This window comes from Cibotium barometz, chromosome 24 (assembly GCF_041138505.1).
Source record: "Cibotium barometz isolate CiBa-2024 chromosome 24, ASM4113850v1, whole genome shotgun sequence".
Taxonomy (NCBI): domain Eukaryota; kingdom Viridiplantae; phylum Streptophyta; class Polypodiopsida; order Cyatheales; family Cibotiaceae; genus Cibotium; species Cibotium barometz.
This window is the reverse complement of record NC_141069.1, coordinates 5,486,393-5,503,942: the sequence shown is the minus strand read 5'-3', so window position 1 is coordinate 5,503,942 and position 17,550 is coordinate 5,486,393. Positions and strand designations below refer to the sequence as shown.

The window sequence follows — 17,550 nt, the reverse complement described above, 5'->3', positions numbered from 1 at the left end:
TGCCTATGTAAGGATGGGTAAGAGAGAAATAGTTCTCTGAGCAAAATAGAGAGAGAGAGAGAGAGAGAGAGAGAGAGAGAGAGCTCTGAATGATTCATGCATCCTAGTTTATGCTATACTGCATGAAACTAGTATGCATATGAGAGGGTGAGAAAGAGAGCTGAGAGAGAGACCTAGAGAGAGAGAGAGAGAGAGAGAGAGATTACATCATTGCGTGTGTGTGAAATGATGAGAGAGATAGAAATAGTTCTCTAAGCAAGATACAAATAGTATAGTACACCATTGGGTAATAGTATGTACACCCTTTCATGCTTTCACCCTTGTGTCATTTTTTATTCTACTACAATTTAAACTATGGATTGTATCTTTTGTTGGATGCTACCATTATTTTGGAACTATGGATTACACCTTTTGTTAGACTTCTTAAATGTATGGTTATAAAGAATGGCATGGTATGACCTTGAAGGATTGAAGATTAGTGCTTGTCCCATTTATGAAGTGTCATGAGGCAAATCCCAGAAGATACTATTAATGCTTGTAGTACATGTTGATTGAAAAAGAGACATAGATGTTTGCAAATCACATTGTTTCATACTTGATGTCGGAACTATGGTTATTTTCTACTTTTATGTTGGAAGTATGGATCTTTTGGATCTTTTTCATACTGCTATTGTACTATTTATGAAGTTTGTTGAGGCTTTACTCACCAATGATAAGTTGGTTGCAAAAGACATGTAAATGCTCATGTCCATCTTATTGAAGTAAAGCCTCACCCCCGTGAGATACTTTGACATTATTGCCATTCGGTCGTCGTCCATTCCTTGTCTGAAGCTTCAAAGGTTATGGAGCCACACAGCTTATAGCTATACCACACATCTGTAGTAGCACCCAAATCAATAGATCACATTTCACTTTCCAGCAAGCCAAAACAAAACTACAAGCGGACACTGATATGCTTCATTGCAGGAAAAAGACCACTCTACAAGATGGAGAAAACAAATGATTCTCATTGAAAGGAAGCTTTGTGAATGGATCATAAGCCATACATAATGCACCAGAGAAAGGGAAAGCAAGACTCTGTGTTGATTTCTGACAATTGGCCTATGTTCAGATCCGCCCAGCCTTGCATTTGCTTGTGAAATTCTTTTCAATGATTCATACCTTGGCATGCATTTCATGGTAAAATCAAGAGCTTGTATGAATCCCCCTAATCCTACATGCTAAGATAGGGTGCTTGCATGAATCCCCCTAATCCTACATGCTAAGATAGGGTTCTCATTATGATTTCCACCACTAAGAAAATAAGGTAGAAATTTTTTTACTTATGCAATTGCTTTACTTCCTCCTCGTGTTTAAATATGAAGTGATTTACCGTTTGAATGCTTTTGATGATAGGATTAAGGACATGAATTATCAGCCAAGGGAATGGACATGCCCCTAGCTGTAAGGTGGTAGTAACATGATTCCAACCGCATGCATGTCACAAGTAGGATGACTCTTTAGTGATGAATGTTCACTTTCCTTGATGGGATAAGCCTTGTGTTTTGTATATTTACTTGTACATGGTCTTGTTTTTTCACAAACTAGCATGATCACACAAAGCATAAAAAAGTAGTTGTAAACCAACTGGAATTCTCACTCTTAGCATACTCCAAAAGTACCTTGGATGGGTAGATATCTTTATTAAAAAATCATTCAAAGAGCACTTCGAAAGTACCTTGGATGGGTAGAGATTTTCATTCAAAAAACATGCAAAGAAACTGAGCACACAATACTAATGACACTCACATGAAACTGCCACTTGTGTGAAGAGTGTATTCCACAAAACACACAAATTGATGTAGTCTTGCAAATCATCCATTAGCTTACTTTATGTTTAGCCAGTGTCCGAGGCCCATGACAGGGTGGTGCCAAAATGTGCCCTTACACCTTGCCTGCACTCTCACGTGAGCCCCTTCTCTTGGAGCAGCCCCAATGCTGGGTGTAAGGTCCTCTCTGCAGTTGACAACAGAGCTAACTTCCTTGTGTGAGTACAATGGGATTGATTATTTATAAAATGAGTGGTTGCATGTTTTCAAGAAGGGTCAACCCAACAAAGGTATAGGTCTTCAGCCAAGGAGGGATCAAGACGGATAGGTGCATGTTTCTCAATAGAAAATAGAGCATTAGAGAAAGGAGCAATCCAAGGTTTTCGCAGAAGGTTTTCAAGACAAGATCCAAGGGGTCAAGAGTGCCTGAAGTTTTGGAAGCAGGATGCCAAGGATGTAGCCCACATGCAGTTAAGGGGATGATGTCAGACATCCAAGATCAGTTGGATTTCCCATCATCAAGCTTAGCAGGAGGGGATGTCGCATGCACAACATATGGACATGCTTAATCCCCAGTTTTAGGCTGTGATTAGGAATCTTTAGGGGTAGTAAGCGGCCCAATTTAATGCTAGGTATTTTATCCAAGGCACTCAAAAGGAGCTGGAGGGCATTTACAGGAGCTTTGGCATTTTAGGTGTATTTATGCTTGTCCTCTGTTGGCCGACAATAGGTAGGGGTATTTGGGAGCCTGAAGAAGCTGTCAGAACATCTTCCTCCTTGCCCAACTGTAGGCTCTGCTCTGCTCTGCTCTCACTGGCACATCTTCCAGTAGTAACTCTACTGGAACATCTGTCTCGGAAACTGCTGCAGCATGCATCTCATCCTCCTCCAGACTGGATTAGAAAAGACACCCCTAAGGTCCTTGGAAACTTGCTGACCTACTTGCTCTAGCAACCGCACCTCTGCTAGTCCTTCTGAGATAGCGTCATCCAAAAGCTCCACCAGACTCAGAAGCTCCTCCATCTTGGAGGTCACTCGGACTAAGTCTCAATCCTAGGTAACTCTGCTGTGGTACTTACCAATTCTGCCTCTTTGGCCGAAGTCTTCTTGGCTTCCTCAAATCTTCGGTATTCACGCTAGCTGTACTTCTATCTCGTTAAGCCGCTCACGTCTCTCTCCTTGTCCCCGTTCAGACTCCTCGGGCAGTGACAATGCCCTGGGATCAACCCTAGCACTCTGATACCAATGAAACATGCATAGCAGAAGCAAAACTTGATAAACACTAATTAATAGATTAATTAGCACTAATCCTAAAGATCACAATAGAGAAGACCAGAGATGACCTAATCTACTGTATATTGTAAATCATGAATAGATACAATGGAATTTACAGACCCAAGCGCAGATCTCTTGTCGTATGCTGTGCAAGACATTGCTACATGCATAACCTACTGACCTTCATACTCCCTAATGATGAGTACCATAACTCAGGGACTAAGTACTGCTTGCTTATTTACCTGCATAAATGCCCAGTCGAGCACCATAATGGCTGTCGGTCTGTTCTGGAGGACCCATGAAAAGCATAAACGGTCCATGACCTGTTTTGGTGCTGCCGACTTGCATCTGGCATGGGTGCTTCCACACGTGGTCTTTTGTTTGTCCGGCTGCCCATACATGGCCTCTGGTCCTGCCCTTTAAAACTTAAGTAAGCTATGTCCATGTGCACACAAATTAGGGTGTGCACGTGACAAATGCCTTGATTCTCAGTGTTTTGCATGCCTCCATCTTCTCTTGATTGAAATTTTTATGCACGCAAGCCGAGACAACACATTTCTGAACATCAGCAATATGCTTGCTTACAAAATGAATTACACCAAAAAGCATAACATTACAAGGCCACAGGGAAATTGGCAAGGTACACTTCAAAACAGAAGCTCATCTTGAGCTTTTCTGGAAGCAGAGGACTATTAGAGTGAGTCCCAGCTTCGAAGCTGCAAATTCCTTGCAAACAGATTTGATATTCAAAACTGTAAACGAAGGGATTAATCACAAGGAACCCAGCTCAAGCTATTTTACAATCATGATAGGGTCTCCCTCCTGGGTTCTCTATATGCGATGAAAGGCCCCCATGTGTTCAATTTCGCCTTGGTGAGAGTTTGTGAGGTGACGGTGGCAGCCTTCGAGGAAGTTCCCCTGTCCTCAGTCTTTTGTTGATGTGAAGAGATGGAGACCTGTGAATCATAAGAAAGCTTCCATTTCATCTATGAAAGTATAAAGCTTCCAGCTGCAATCTTGATGTAGCTTATCTACCCACACAAATGCTGAAAGAAAGCTTACCTGGGAGAATGCGTCCGCTTAGGAGGAACTCGTGGCTGTGGATTCGACCTCAGACGTCTTAACACATCTTCTGCTGCCTGTACACAATGACAAAGTTTTAACCCTCAGCATTTGTAGACAATTAGAGATCATAGCATGGTTTCCCATTCAAGTGAGTTAGCAATGTCTGCAAAGAAATCCTAGATGTGGTGAAGAAGTGAATATCACCTGCTGCTTGGCATCCTCCCACGTCCACCCACTGCCCCTCCCCATGACATGGCCAGCTACTTCAACCTGTCATCAAGATAAAAACACAACCACATAAGTTCCATCAATTATCAATTATTATTGATAATTGAGCAGTAAATACTACATGAAATACCATGGATCTTGACATGAAATGATTAGTGCCACCTGACAGATGAACCCCTGTAGTTGAAATTCCAAAGAAGGCAAAGCTGGAGACATGTCATTGAAGACTACATTGATCCCCTCTGTGGTACACTGAAAGTTTAAATGCAAAAAAAAAAGAGCCCAAAAAAAAACTTAGCATCCAAGCAGTATGGATTCAATAATCTATGTATGAGCTTTAATGCCTATCATTCCAAAAACAAACAACAATTTGCAGAAAGACTGAATAATCTTGATTGGTTTTAATGCATGCTAGCAGAAAAAAACTCTTTACATATTCTTTCAAAGCAGCAACTGGGTTATAAGCTCTTTTTGACTCCTGAAGATGCCGAAAATCCAAAGGCTTGGACTGGCCTGAGGCGCGAGCAAAAGGTGTGCCTTCATCAAGTGTCGTAGGTCCGAGACCCGCAAAGTATCGAGGATCTCTAGTGTTTAACCTCGCAATAGGTTCATTATAGGAATCCACCAGCTTTTCTTGCCCATGTATATTGATAGCTTGCATGGGATGAGAGAAGTATTTACCTACAACCATGCAAGTGAAACACAACTTTTCACACACAGACTCTTAGGGGTCCAATTAAAAACTTGTATCTAGCACCCAAGGATTTTGTAAATAAATTTTTAGAGAAAAGGTTGTTTGTAAAAATTGGGGAGAAAAAACTTGTTTGGTTGGGCGCAGTTCGTTTCCTAAGGCCAAGGTTCACAAGTAAGGGGCTTATATGAATAGCCCTCAAACACACGCTAACAGACACATATGTGCATACATATAGCAAATATCAGATCAGCTTTTATGCATGCAGGGCAAGTTTATGCTTGCAACATACTTGCCATAAACCATACAGAACTGTCAGCTGCCTTATATTGAGCTTCTTTCTTTGTTCTTCCAATGCCTTCTCCAACCTTCTCTCCACCAAAAAACACCTGCAGACTTTAACACTTAGATATTTCCACGAGGCATGATATTGAACGAGTAACACAAAAGCCACTTGCAATATAGCACCAAATTATCCCTTTGTTTCAAAACATGAATCACGCCCATTCATGGCGTTCTGTCATCAATTCAACATCCTCATCTTGAAGTGTTTGTAACTGGCACATTCAACATGCACCATGGAACTAACACCTTGAAACTCAAATATAATTAGTATACCTCCACAGAAAACTGCAACTCCTTTGTTGTGGTATTTAGTAAAGATTTGAATTCCAACTGAGAAACAAAAGAATCCAAAGAGGTGAGCATGCACTAGCCACAACACCACTAGCAACAATGCTTTTCTAGAAACCACATTTAATTGTATAATATAATGACCAATCACACAACATGTAAATATATGCAACATATATTATAGTACTATCATTGTCATGGCATAATATTGTGTATATAACTATTCATTCATATGAGGCATGCCAAGGCAGTGTTTAAAAGGTTACATTTGTATTGCACTTCTGGGCAATCTCCTGTAAAACACTAACGGGATTTGCTGTGTTTGTTCCAGGATTTGCTATTAGTTGGCCAGTGAACATAGATTCAGATCTTTGCCTCTCACCTCTGGGGTAAGCCTGTGTGATGGAAATGGTAGCAACAACCATGTTAAATAAAGACTGATATGACAATCCAAAGGTGCGAACATAAGATATTCCATTGATAATGTTTTGCATACTTTATGATGCTTTATAAAAATGGACTAAAAAGGAACGCTGACCTCTTCTGAAATGCTTTTCCTCAACTCATGAGAGCTCCCATCAACACTTGGAAGCTCTGAGCTGCCAAAGAAAGAATGCCCATGAGATCGTTGCTTGCTAAAAGATGGCGATTCGGACTCTAGAATGATCCCCGACAAGGTCTTTGAAAGCTGTCTTGGGCTCATCTCTTCCTCTGCTCCTAGCCAACCACCAGCAGGTGCAGCAGGAGGTGAAATTGTCACACGTAATGGTGCTTTCACAGACAAAGATGGATCGATGGCATTTTCTTGAGAGTTGTGAGGGCGTTCCACGTCCTGTCCATGTTGCAAGATTAGCAACCTTCTACGTGTGTCTGGGTCCAACTCAGACTCAGGAACTTCCCCTTCTTCTCTTAAAAGCGAGCTTTGTAGTGAAGGCTCAAATGTGTGTACTTGAGGTGGTGTCATGGGTCGTAGCATTGGCAAGTCATTTGGAAATCGAGAAAATCCATGTTTTTCATCAAGCAAAGTTTCGTTGAGAGATGGCAGGGGCCTTGTAACTGCAGGAGTTGAATGCAGCTTCCATTCTTCATTCTCTACAGTGGCAGCAATCGGTATCGGTATCTGGATTGGAGCAGTTCTTGTACCCTGTAAACAACCATGAGCCGATCAGGACACTCCTTCATTGTTAACTTTGAAAGACAATCAAGATAGAATTATACTTCCACTAGTCTCGTCTTGGTTTCTGCATCTGACATGCCATCCGAAAGCTCTTTATTGCCATTCGCAAGCTCATCTTGAGGCTTTGCTTCTTCCTGGACATAAACAAAGATTTTACTACGAGCAGCCAGAAGGGCACTAAGAAGAAGTAACCAACGAGCTTTTAACTGGTTTTTACACCTCTGCTACTAAGTAGTTGCTAAGAACTGGTGGCTGGGGCAAGGTTGAAACATCCACATGGTAGTCAACCTCAGCCATCTTCTTTAACAGGCCCTCATCAAAATCCCTATGGATTCCCATGCAGAAAGAGCACAAATCAATTAACTTTTATAAAAGAGAACTCAAAGACTAGCTACGGTTGGAAACTTAATGAGTTGTCCATATGCTCACCTGAAAAAGCCACTACGCACATCGCATGCTACATTTCTAGCAACGCAAAGAATTGGAAGAGGGATGTTTGTCTGCCAAAGAAAAAAACCACTTGTGATACAGATTTTTGAAGCTAAATCGTTCTCAAATAATAGAACTTAATGAGGGCTTTTAATACCAAATTCGTGCACCTCAGCCTGTGGAGCGTAATAAGGTGCAAATGCAGGCACAACATGGACGTGAGACTGATCCCTATCCTCCCAAACTTTGAGTCGGTCATCAATCACCATGGCCATCTTTGGATGACAATTGCCACTTGAAAACACATTTGCTAATGACTTCCTTGAACCTGCTTCACATAGAGACAATAATTTAAAAACATTCCTTTTCTGTAGTAAACCTTGCATGCAATATAAAACAAAACAGCACCAAAAACCCGAGGGTAGCACACTACCTGACTTCACACAGACAACCCGCTCTAAGATCTCGTTTGCTTTTATCAGCTGAACTTGAGGGTCAAGTAGTCTCCACATTTCTAATGCATATTCTTTCTCTGACATTGTACAGACAAAAACCTCAAAGCGCTTACGCCCTTTGGCAGTCAGGTAGCTTCGAAGCTCTTCCCAAGCCGGTCGCAACCTTACCAGAACACTTGTATCCCGTATCTGCAAATAACTTCATAAAAAGAGGTCATGCTGCTCTAAATCACCATCAATGTTATCATATGTCAGAACATATGCAGCAGTCTTGCACACTCACATGTGGATTTATCCGAGTGAAAACCATATTACGGTCCTGCAGTCTGACTATTGGACGCATGAGGGGAATACCACCTTCAGCAGATGATGGCACCACCTCAACTTGAGCACTCACATATTTGTCTGCCGTGTTGTCCCAAACACAATCATTATCAACATACTGCCTGAGCAAAGCCCTGTCTTGTATATACCGTTTCAGTTCCGCAGACATCCCCGAGACCTTCTGTGCATCAGTTTCACCTTTCATTTTGGAGCCGAGTGCATCTATACGATCTTCAAAGGACCGCATTGTGTTAGCAACAATCAAAGTTTCATCTAGATCTAACACGAGAGCAAGGCACCTCAGGTTTAGCATGGTCAGGCAGGAGCTGTACAAGCCAGGCAACAACATGAAACCCCAGAAGCATGGCCACAGATTTTTTCTACCATTCATAGCCACTAAGTGAAGTTCTGTCCCTCCAGCAAGAGGAATTACAGCCGTCTGAAAAACAAAAAAATGTTGAAACGTGAGATGACAAGCACAGAAAAGGGCTAGATTTAAACATCAAAGATCAAAACTATTAATCTATATTTCTAGAAAAAGTTACAAAGATAGCATCTTGTAGGCCAAAGCATGGTCTTATGAAATGGGGGTGGGGGCTCTTTACATAGAGCCAACAGCCAGGCAGCCTCCCCATAGCAAACCCTAGAATAGTGACTGCCAAAGCAAGGGGCTCACTGGCTCCCCATCTGTACTTTGGCCATAGTCTGAGCAGTGTGACCCATGTTAGGCAACCTGTTTGCTGTCTATTGACAGACCCCGAGGTAAAGGCCACCATCAGTATCTCCACAGAGCCTGGCTTATGCAATGAGAACTGGCCTGGATGTGAGATGTCTCACATTCTCCCCAACAAAGACAGCAACAGGCCTCAGCTCCATAGCTAGAGTTCTTATCAAACTAAACTATCCAAATTCCATTTGAATTTCAACAAAAATGGCAGCTACTCACTTCTGGGTTCATGCTAATAAAAAATGACCTGGTCACCTCCAAGCATCTTCATCAAGCAGAAAAATGAACTTTGACCCAGGAGCACCCAGAGTATTCAACAATGGCTCGGTAACTTTAGATGAAACTACAAGGGTTTTCATGTCGTGGTTCCTGCTTACTCTTCTCTCCCCCGAAAAAAATCATTCTATTGGTAAATAAAAAGTACATTTGAGAAAAAAGATAGCAATCCTCCACTGAATCTAGAAGCACTTCCATCATCTGCCAGGGTATGCATGAGATATGTCGACATGGATTGGACAAACTCAGTAGGAGGAGTTGCTAACCCCTTCATGGTCTAGTGGCAGTGGGCCTGCTAAATTTGCCATGTGGCTAGACTGCTGATCACCTCCTAGCAGGAGTTCAAAGGCATGACCGTATCTTGTGCCCCTCACTGCGGTCATCTGCTGGTAAGACAAATGGAGCGTCAATCCTCTTCTGTCCTCCTCATAGTAGAGAGCTAGCTAGGCCTGTCTCCATTGCCAAGGTAAAAGCACCCCATCTGACAAAATGATTGTGCTAGCAGTCCTCGGTGAAAAAGGCACAGATTCCCCTCAAAACCTGCTGGCTGGTGGAGCAATCCCATAAAGAATGGTGTTTGGTCTCCCACAGTGCACTGCAACGGTGACAATTCACTGTCTGAACGTGAGTAGCTATGCCCTCATTGCTAGGCCCAGATGAGCTGTGAACCATAGGAAGGAAGAAATCTATGGTGGTGGAAAATGCTCCATAAATACCTCCAGAACTTAGAGAGGATGAGCCCTGCCATGCCCTTGGACAAGCCAAAGCTGCTGGGCTTGGGGGATAATGCCTCTGATCACTCGTCTGCCTCTGGAACGTGAGTAGCTATGCCCTCATTGCTAGGCCCAGATGAGCTGTGAACCATAGGAAGGAAGAAATCTTATGGTGGTGGAAAATGCTCCATAAATACCTCCAGAACTTAGAGAGGATGAGCCCTGCCATGCCCTTGGACAAGCCAATGCTGCTGGGCTTGGGGAATGATGCCTCTGATCACTCGTCTGAGACAGGTTGATATGTGCTAGGCCTATCTATATAAGTGCAAGTGAATTAACAAGAAGACTTCAAAGAATTCACAAGCACTAATATATACCTAATCCACTGCTGTACTGCATTAATCTAGGAGAAACTTTTCTATATACAAGCCTACCAAAATATTATTGAAGGCTGAAAACTGAAGAGAACCAAACAAAAAAACTGACTGTAAAATCATTCCAAGAGAAACCCAAGTCAACCCCTGAACCTCTAAGCGATATCAGAGAGATGGAGCTCTGGCCATGATCGGCGTAATCCCCCGCTCGCCCGCGACATGCATAGCCTGTGCCCAGCGCCTCCGCTTGCTCCCTCTGCTCGCCCACATCTCCTGAGCGCTGCTTGCATGCCCCCTGCTTCCTGTGTGCCCCCTTCGCCTGCCCCCCTCTACTTGTGTCGTCCACCGCCTGTGCATCGCCCCTCCTCCCCTCCCCCTTTGCCGCCCCTGCCTGCCTCTTCCGCCTCGGTCACCCTTTGTAGCACTGTGTGCAGGCACCCCGGTCCCACCCCTTTTTACCCTTGCCTGCCTCCTCTGCCCTATCCGCCTTGTTTGCCCTGAAGGACCAGCAGATCCTAGGGCTAGGCAATGGCTGCAACACCTATGGGGACTAGAACCTCCATAGCGTGGAGAAATGAAATGAAATGATATATTAACGTCTCTAAGAGGCCATAGTGGCCTATGAGACCAAAATTGAGAGTACATCTGAAGTTGGTGTCTCATCAAAGAGAACAACTAAATGAGACTAAAAAGTACAATGATGCACGAGTGTTGGGCACAAACTCACATAATGCGAGAGAGAGAGAGAGAGAGAGAGAGAGAGAGGGGATATGCTAGAGAGAGACAATGAGAGAGAGAGAGAGAAATGAAACGAAATGATATATTAACGTCTCTAAGAGGCCATAGTGGCCTATGAGACCAAAACTGAGAGTACATCTGAAGTTGGTGTCTCATCAAAGAGAACAACTAAATGAGACTAAAAAGTACAATAAACTGATTGTCCTACAGTTATAAGAACAGAATTGTAAGACTCCGAGATGATATTGAGTAGAAAATATTGGAAAATACTGAAAAATGTATATCAGGTAGATCCATGTATGCTGATCAGTTGAAGTTTTGTAGAATGTCTTTAGAGAAAGAGGGCAGTTTGTCAAATGCTACAATGAATGCCAAAGGTTTGCCATAATTTAGGAAAGGACCGAATACTCCTAACCCTAGTAATTTCAAAATAACCATCTAAAAAATGGAGTTTAGATTTTATGGGTCCCATTTGCCCAGCTATTAGGGGACCCAGGCACGTTTTATCATCGTCACCACCACCGATCATTTCACAAAGTGGGCAGCAACCAAAGCTATGTAGAAAGCTGACGTGAGAGCTACTTCCAAGTTGCTCTACGAGAATGTGATCACCCATTTTGGTTGCCTACTAGTAATAGAGAGCGATCGCGGTACACATTTTACCAATAGTGGTAGAGTTCTTGCTCAAAGAGTTTCTTGTGGTGCACAAAAAGTCGACACCTTACTATCCGAAAACAAACGGCTAAGTAGAAAGCACAAATAAGACCTTGTGCACTATTCTCACAAAGATGGCGGAAGCATTGAGAAGTGATTGGGAGTAGCACAAGTTGCACTCTACTCTATGGATGGCATACAAGGTGGCTGTCAACACCATACCTTTCAGCTCGCATTCGGGCTTCACGCTATCATGCCAATAGAACCCAAGCCTCGAAATTGTGGCCATACATAACCTCAAGGGAAACGGAGAGGTTGGTTGCCTTAGAGCAACTTAGTGAGCAAAGACTGTGATCTGCTTATGGATGTACGGTGCAAGCAATGGTTTGATGACCAACTCAAGGATAAGTGTATGGAGGTAGTGTCGGGATCTTTTTAATAAGGCTAGATAAGCCTTAGTCAAGGCTTAATGAGGAGGCAACAAGTGGATGGCTAGGAGTCAGCTGGTGTAGGTGGCCACACAAAGATCGAGAGTTCGTGCCTCTCTGACCCTACCTGAGGGGCACACGAACAGAGAATGCAGCATGCAGCAGTGAGCAGGTGGAGAAGATCAAGGCGCAAAATCTAGGCACCTGAGTTGGTAGAGAGGCCAAGAAGCACACATGTGTAGGCAATGAAAACCATGCTGACTGAGGGCAGTTTCTGAAGGTGTGCGACTGAAGGTGATACAGTGCTGATGGGGTACCAACTGAAGATTGAAGGCGATTTCGATAAGGTTTATAAAACCTTCTAGAAAAGCGATGGGCTGCGCAAGATTGAGTTGATGGTGAGCAAGTTGCACTCGCCTGAGGTGATGGTGCCCTCTGATACCAAAAGACTAGGAAGTCCTAGGGTTAGGCAATGGCGGCAGCAGCTATGGGGGGTGAAACTCCATAGCATGGAGAGAGAGAGAGAGAAAGAAAGAAAGAAAGAAAGCTGTGTTAACGTCTACTAGAGGCCAAACTCGACCTATGAGACAAATCAATGTACAACTGTCAATGTCTTCTGGATGTCCAGAAAAAAAAAAGGACAAAATGAACATGAAATAAACTATGAAAGTACTGAGCTAGTGGGGGGGTGTGATGGATGGAGCACTACTGCTAGAGGCTCAGTATGCAACCTATATGCGCAGGGTATACAAGACTGCAATGTAGATCTGTCTAGCTCTAGCCAGTACCATAATGGGGGTGTAATATGTGATACATAGGCGATGGCGAGGCAAAAATACCTCGGAGCATGATCTCCGGGTGTGAGTGTAAGTGAGCTAGCCGCTCCTGGATATGGTGCTGATGTCGAGCCCGTATCTCTGTGATCTCCCTCTGATGTAGTCTGGGAGTCTGGTAGCCTGGTGCTCTTGGTCTCCGCCTGGCTCGGAGGTCCACAGCACGCTGAAGTGTAACCCCCTCCTGTGTTAGAATAGGCACTGGGATAGATCTCTGGAAGAAATCAGTGAGCTGGAGCTGTCGCCCACCTCTCCCTGTGGTATGAGTCCGTAGCAGTCTCTCTCTGTGGCGCTGTGTCTCTAGCAAGAACTGGCCAAATCTGCGCTGGTCTGCGGACTCCATGATCTAGCGGAGTGAGGGATGTCCACTGAAGATGGTGGTGTATCTCTCTCTAATGACACTATACCCATCTATCAAATCCACATAGTCACGTATCAAGGAACCCAGCTCAATTGAAGCTACTATTCCTCAAACATATAACCAAAGAAACAAGACAAAAACAAAACCTTCTCAGGTCCTTGAAGAACATAAACCACTTATGGAATTGGAAACCTGAAATCGCCAAGACAACTATCTACTAGCTACAACATAATACCCATCCTTTTCAAGATCTTGGTAAATCCTTGTACCTACAGGTTATTATACCTCCCTCTCAAAGACTCCTAACTATTAGGCACCACAATTGTGTCTCCCTCAAGCTATCAAAGTCTGAGGGAATCTGGGTTTTAACCCAACTCCTACCAAACATATTCTAGCTATTGCTAGAACCATATGTTTGGCAAACTCGACCATAGAGATGTATCTCTGTGAATAAAATGGTCGCTTGGAGCTGTATGCATAAAGCATAACCTCCAAAACCTGATCCCACCCTCTCCGTCTGCCCCGATTGGACCGAGGATGATCAGAAAAACACAAGTCTGTGGATCTCCGGCTGACCTGTTGTAGGAGCGTCATGATAATCACAAGGAATTCCTCTCCTAAACCCAGCACAATCTAGCGCATGACTCTTATCATTCCGGAACAACAACTGGTTCCAAATGAGGTACGGACTACCTTCCACCGTAACAAGTGGAATGATCCATGAGTCCTAGTCTGAATCAATGGAGCTTCCCGCCTGGACCTAATTCCCATAAGGATAGGACATAGGAAGGCTAGAAAATATAGACACACCCAAAAACTCTACATGCTGCAGATCCTAGCGTCCCATACCCATACCACTAGGATACACACCATATAAAATTTTGTTGAGATCTTTTAAAGCCAGGTCAAGGTGATCAATCCTTCCTAACTACACCTCCACTCCATGTCACGGTCCGCCCTACAGGTAAACCATTGGAATAACAGTGAATTAATTCACACGTCCACACATCTGACAACTCTCGTCCTAATGGAGATTCCACAAGGAAATATACCATATAATCTATCTCAATCCTAAGATATTCTAACTATCGTAAGGCAATCTCCTCCTCCCCCAGCTGGCTCATCCTCAAAGGTTGCGACCCTGAGATCAAACAAATGTTACGTTTGACAGACAGTGCAATCAAGGCATGAGCCTGCGCATCTTTACCATCCCAACGAGCTTGTTCAGCAGGGTACTGTGAGTGCAACCAGGGTCAGAAAAGGATGTGCAAAGTCTCCCCTAACACCAAATTATACATACATATCAAGTTGTTGGAATCGAAGACTGCCATGCTGAAAACACATTCCATGCAAGCACTCTGAACTAAAACAATAATCTCTACAGAAGAACCTGTGACTTCGGTCAAATGAGCCACCTTGGTCTTTGCCTTCGGACAACTCGCCTTCATATGGCCTTTCTGACCACAAGAGAAACACCTGTTCTAGAGGATTTGCTCGTGCTTCTTATCTTACGTTGGACTGGGTTAACCAAAGACTGGGTTTGGTTCTGTGGAGACTCCTCAGACTTAAACTTTCGTTTACGCCTCGAAGCCTGCTTAGAGGCTCCTTTGTTTTAAGGTTTCTCATCAGAAATGTTCTTCTGAGTCTAGCCGGCCATTGTCTCGTCGTAAATCCTAGCATATCGGATGGCATCCTCTAGTGTTTTTCTATGATTGTTCTTTACTTGGAGCTTGTATTTCCGTGCCAATCTACGGATAAAAAACCCACACAATGTTGTGGTATCCATGTGTGCCACTTAGGACTACAACTCTCTGAATCTCTATAAGTACGTGTCGAAAGACAGATTCTTCATGTCCAAGTCCATAAACTTGGTCACTATATCAAGCTCATCCTCCGCCTGGAGGAACTCATTGAGAACACTATCTCAAACTGTGCCCAAGTACTCGGTTTATTCCTGAGTTCTCTCCACCATGTTAGGAGGGACTCCTCACAAGGATGACCTAATACACAATGCCCCTCATTCTAGATGGCAATGGAGGGAAGTACACCTTGAGAGTGCTATATGTGCCAGATTTAGGATTTCATCTCCTTTCTATACACGAGATTTGCAAATTGGGCACTAAGGTGGAGTTTATGGAGCACTCTATGATCATTCGTGACCCTACCGCAAGGCATAGAGGACCATGACATCTACAAACTCACAGCTCTTTACTCTCACACAGGTACCCGCACAAGCGATCTTTGGCATGCTAGATTTGGACATCTTCATTTGGAGGCCTTACGGAAGGCTTTTCGGGAGCAGCAGGTGGATGGATTGCCAAGTGTTGGCACACATGAACAAAGGGAAACAACATCGGGAGGCCTTTCCAAAGAAGGCTACACAGCGAACTACGACACCTCTAGAATTGGTTCATGTGGATTTGTGTGGCCCGATGTGCACTCCGTCTCTTGGTTCTGCAAGTTATGTTTTTCTTTTGGTTGATGATTTTAGCAAGTATACCTGGGCCTATTTTCTCAAATCCAAAGACGAAACTTTCAACACATTCCAAACATGGAGAACCTTGGTGGAGAAACAGTCGGGACACTCTGTCTTGACATTACAGCCGACAAAGGAGGCGAGTTTACTTCTCGCCAGTTTAACCAATATTGTGAGCTCCATGGTATTCAATGGGAGTTTGCCAACACATGTACTCCTTCAGAGAACGGCGTGGTGGAGCGGAAGAACCGAACAGCGATTGAGATGGCTCGGACAATGTTGGAACATTGGAGTCTTCCTCAAAAGCTTTGGGCGGAGGCAATTGCTATTGCTGTTTACATTCTTAATTGGTCCCCTACCACTGTTGTTTTTGGGCAGACCCCCTTTCAAGCCTACCTAGGAAGAAAACAGTCCCAAAAGTCAGCCTTCAATCACCGCCCGTTGCACGGCCAAATCTGTGAGAGAGAAGAGCACTGGCTGAAACCACACATGTGGGTATTGTACGGTTGTACGGGTGGTGAACTGAAGCTGCTGTATGGCTGTCTAAACTGACCAGCTGAGAGAGGACAAGGGAAACAACCAGCCACAGTGTACTGTAATGCCAGCGCACAGTAAAGAAACACCAGAAGGCAGCTGCTGTGTACGGCCAGCGCCCAGGAGAGAAAACAGATCAGCTACTGTCGCCTATGTACGGCCAGTGCACAAGAGGATAGAGAAGGTGCAGTACGGCCAGCTCGGGGGGGGAGAGAGAACCAGTCGGCTGCTGCCTGCCCTGTACGGCCAGCGCTCAGAGAGAGAACTCAGCAACTGCTGTACGGCCGCGCTGAAAGAGAGAGAGGAAGAGAGCTGCTGCCGGCCAGAAGATAGGGGCGCTCGCTGATGATCCCAAGAGAAGCCTCTTCCGGCTTTTTATAAAGTCAACTAGCTGCCCTTTTTGGCTTGTGCTTTTCCTCTCTACCAAAAGTAGCTGGGTTGGCCCAAAATATCAACTTTATGCTTTTCCCAACTTGTTGCCCAAGTTTATGCTAGGTGCCTTCTTCTGTCCATGGATCCATATATACCTAGATGAATCCAAGAACATGCCCAAATTCACCTTTTAGGAATGTGCATGTTATATACTCATGGCAGTCAACCCACAAGACTATATAACTATCAACTCCATTATGCATAGTATGGACTAGATACTACAACATCCCCACTAACGTCATCAGTGCCCAATTTTGGGTATCAAGATATGCTCTCTCTCTCACACACACACACACACGAGCATATATTCACACAATTTTGGGTATCAAGATATGCTCTCACACACACACACACACACACAACATCCCCAATTTTGGGTATCAAGATATGCTCTCTCACACACACACACACACACACACACACACAAGAGCATATATTCACACAAAGGCCTTTGTCTGTCCCGGGATCCATGCCCAAAATAATAATAAGTCCCATCCTTCATTAATGATGTGTAAAACACTAACTTATAATCATTATAAGTCACTTTGATAAATAAAATCCCATGCTGCTCATGCTCTGTAGCCATCTTTAAGGCCAAACTTTGCCAATAGATGCTTCAGCTTTCTTCGGTGGAAAATCCCCATTCACACCTTGGCTCTGCTCTGTGTGTTAAACACAGGTCAAGACTGGTGAAGGGACCAAATGGTGACAAATGAGAGTTCATCTTGCACTGCAAAGGGGGTTTCTTCATCATCACGGGCTGATTTGACCAGCCTCTCCTTGGTTCCTCGTTGGATCCTCCTATTCCTCTTCCTAAGCTTGCACCAACACGTCCTCTAGCACCTCCGACAGAGGAATCATCCGACATTGATCAAGGGGAGGAAATTTCAGTGGATGCTCCACAACAGGCTATACCTCA

At 44.0% G+C, this 17,550-nt stretch overlaps 1 protein-coding gene across 7 annotated transcripts in view; it reads right to left on the bottom strand.

Moving 5' to 3' along the window:
* Window positions 1–3,659: 3,659 nt before the first annotated feature.
* The window catches only part of LOC147624832 (RNA polymerase II C-terminal domain phosphatase-like 1), a 41,615-nt gene continuing 27,724 nt past the window's right edge, over window positions 3,660–17,550 (bottom strand). Inside the window, exons 2-17 of one of the 7 annotated variants that reach the window (XM_086818061.1) lie at window positions 8,045–8,524; window positions 7,740–7,950; window positions 7,477–7,634; window positions 7,307–7,377; window positions 7,097–7,202; window positions 6,919–7,011; window positions 6,650–6,844; window positions 6,239–6,532; window positions 5,967–6,095; window positions 5,686–5,742; window positions 5,360–5,456; window positions 4,810–5,057; window positions 4,539–4,628; window positions 4,353–4,418; window positions 4,146–4,222; window positions 3,660–4,039 (exon numbers count right to left, since the gene is read on the bottom strand). In XM_086818061.1, coding sequence (XP_086674187.1) covers window positions 3,943–4,039; window positions 4,146–4,222; window positions 4,353–4,418; window positions 4,539–4,628; window positions 4,810–5,057; window positions 5,360–5,456; window positions 5,686–5,742; window positions 5,967–6,095; window positions 6,239–6,532; window positions 6,650–6,844; window positions 6,919–7,011; window positions 7,097–7,202; window positions 7,307–7,377; window positions 7,477–7,634; window positions 7,740–7,950; window positions 8,045–8,524 — 2,469 coding nt within the window. In that variant the 3' untranslated portion in view covers window positions 3,660–3,942. Of the gene's footprint in view, window positions 4,040–4,143; window positions 4,223–4,352; window positions 4,419–4,506; window positions 4,629–4,809; window positions 5,058–5,359; window positions 5,457–5,685; window positions 5,743–5,966; window positions 6,096–6,238; window positions 6,845–6,918; window positions 7,012–7,096; window positions 7,203–7,306; window positions 7,378–7,476; window positions 7,635–7,739; window positions 7,951–8,044; window positions 8,525–17,550 lie in introns of those variants that run through there. The other 6 variants (XM_086818060.1, XR_015268857.1, XM_086818059.1 and 3 more) reach the window with 6 other exon arrangements.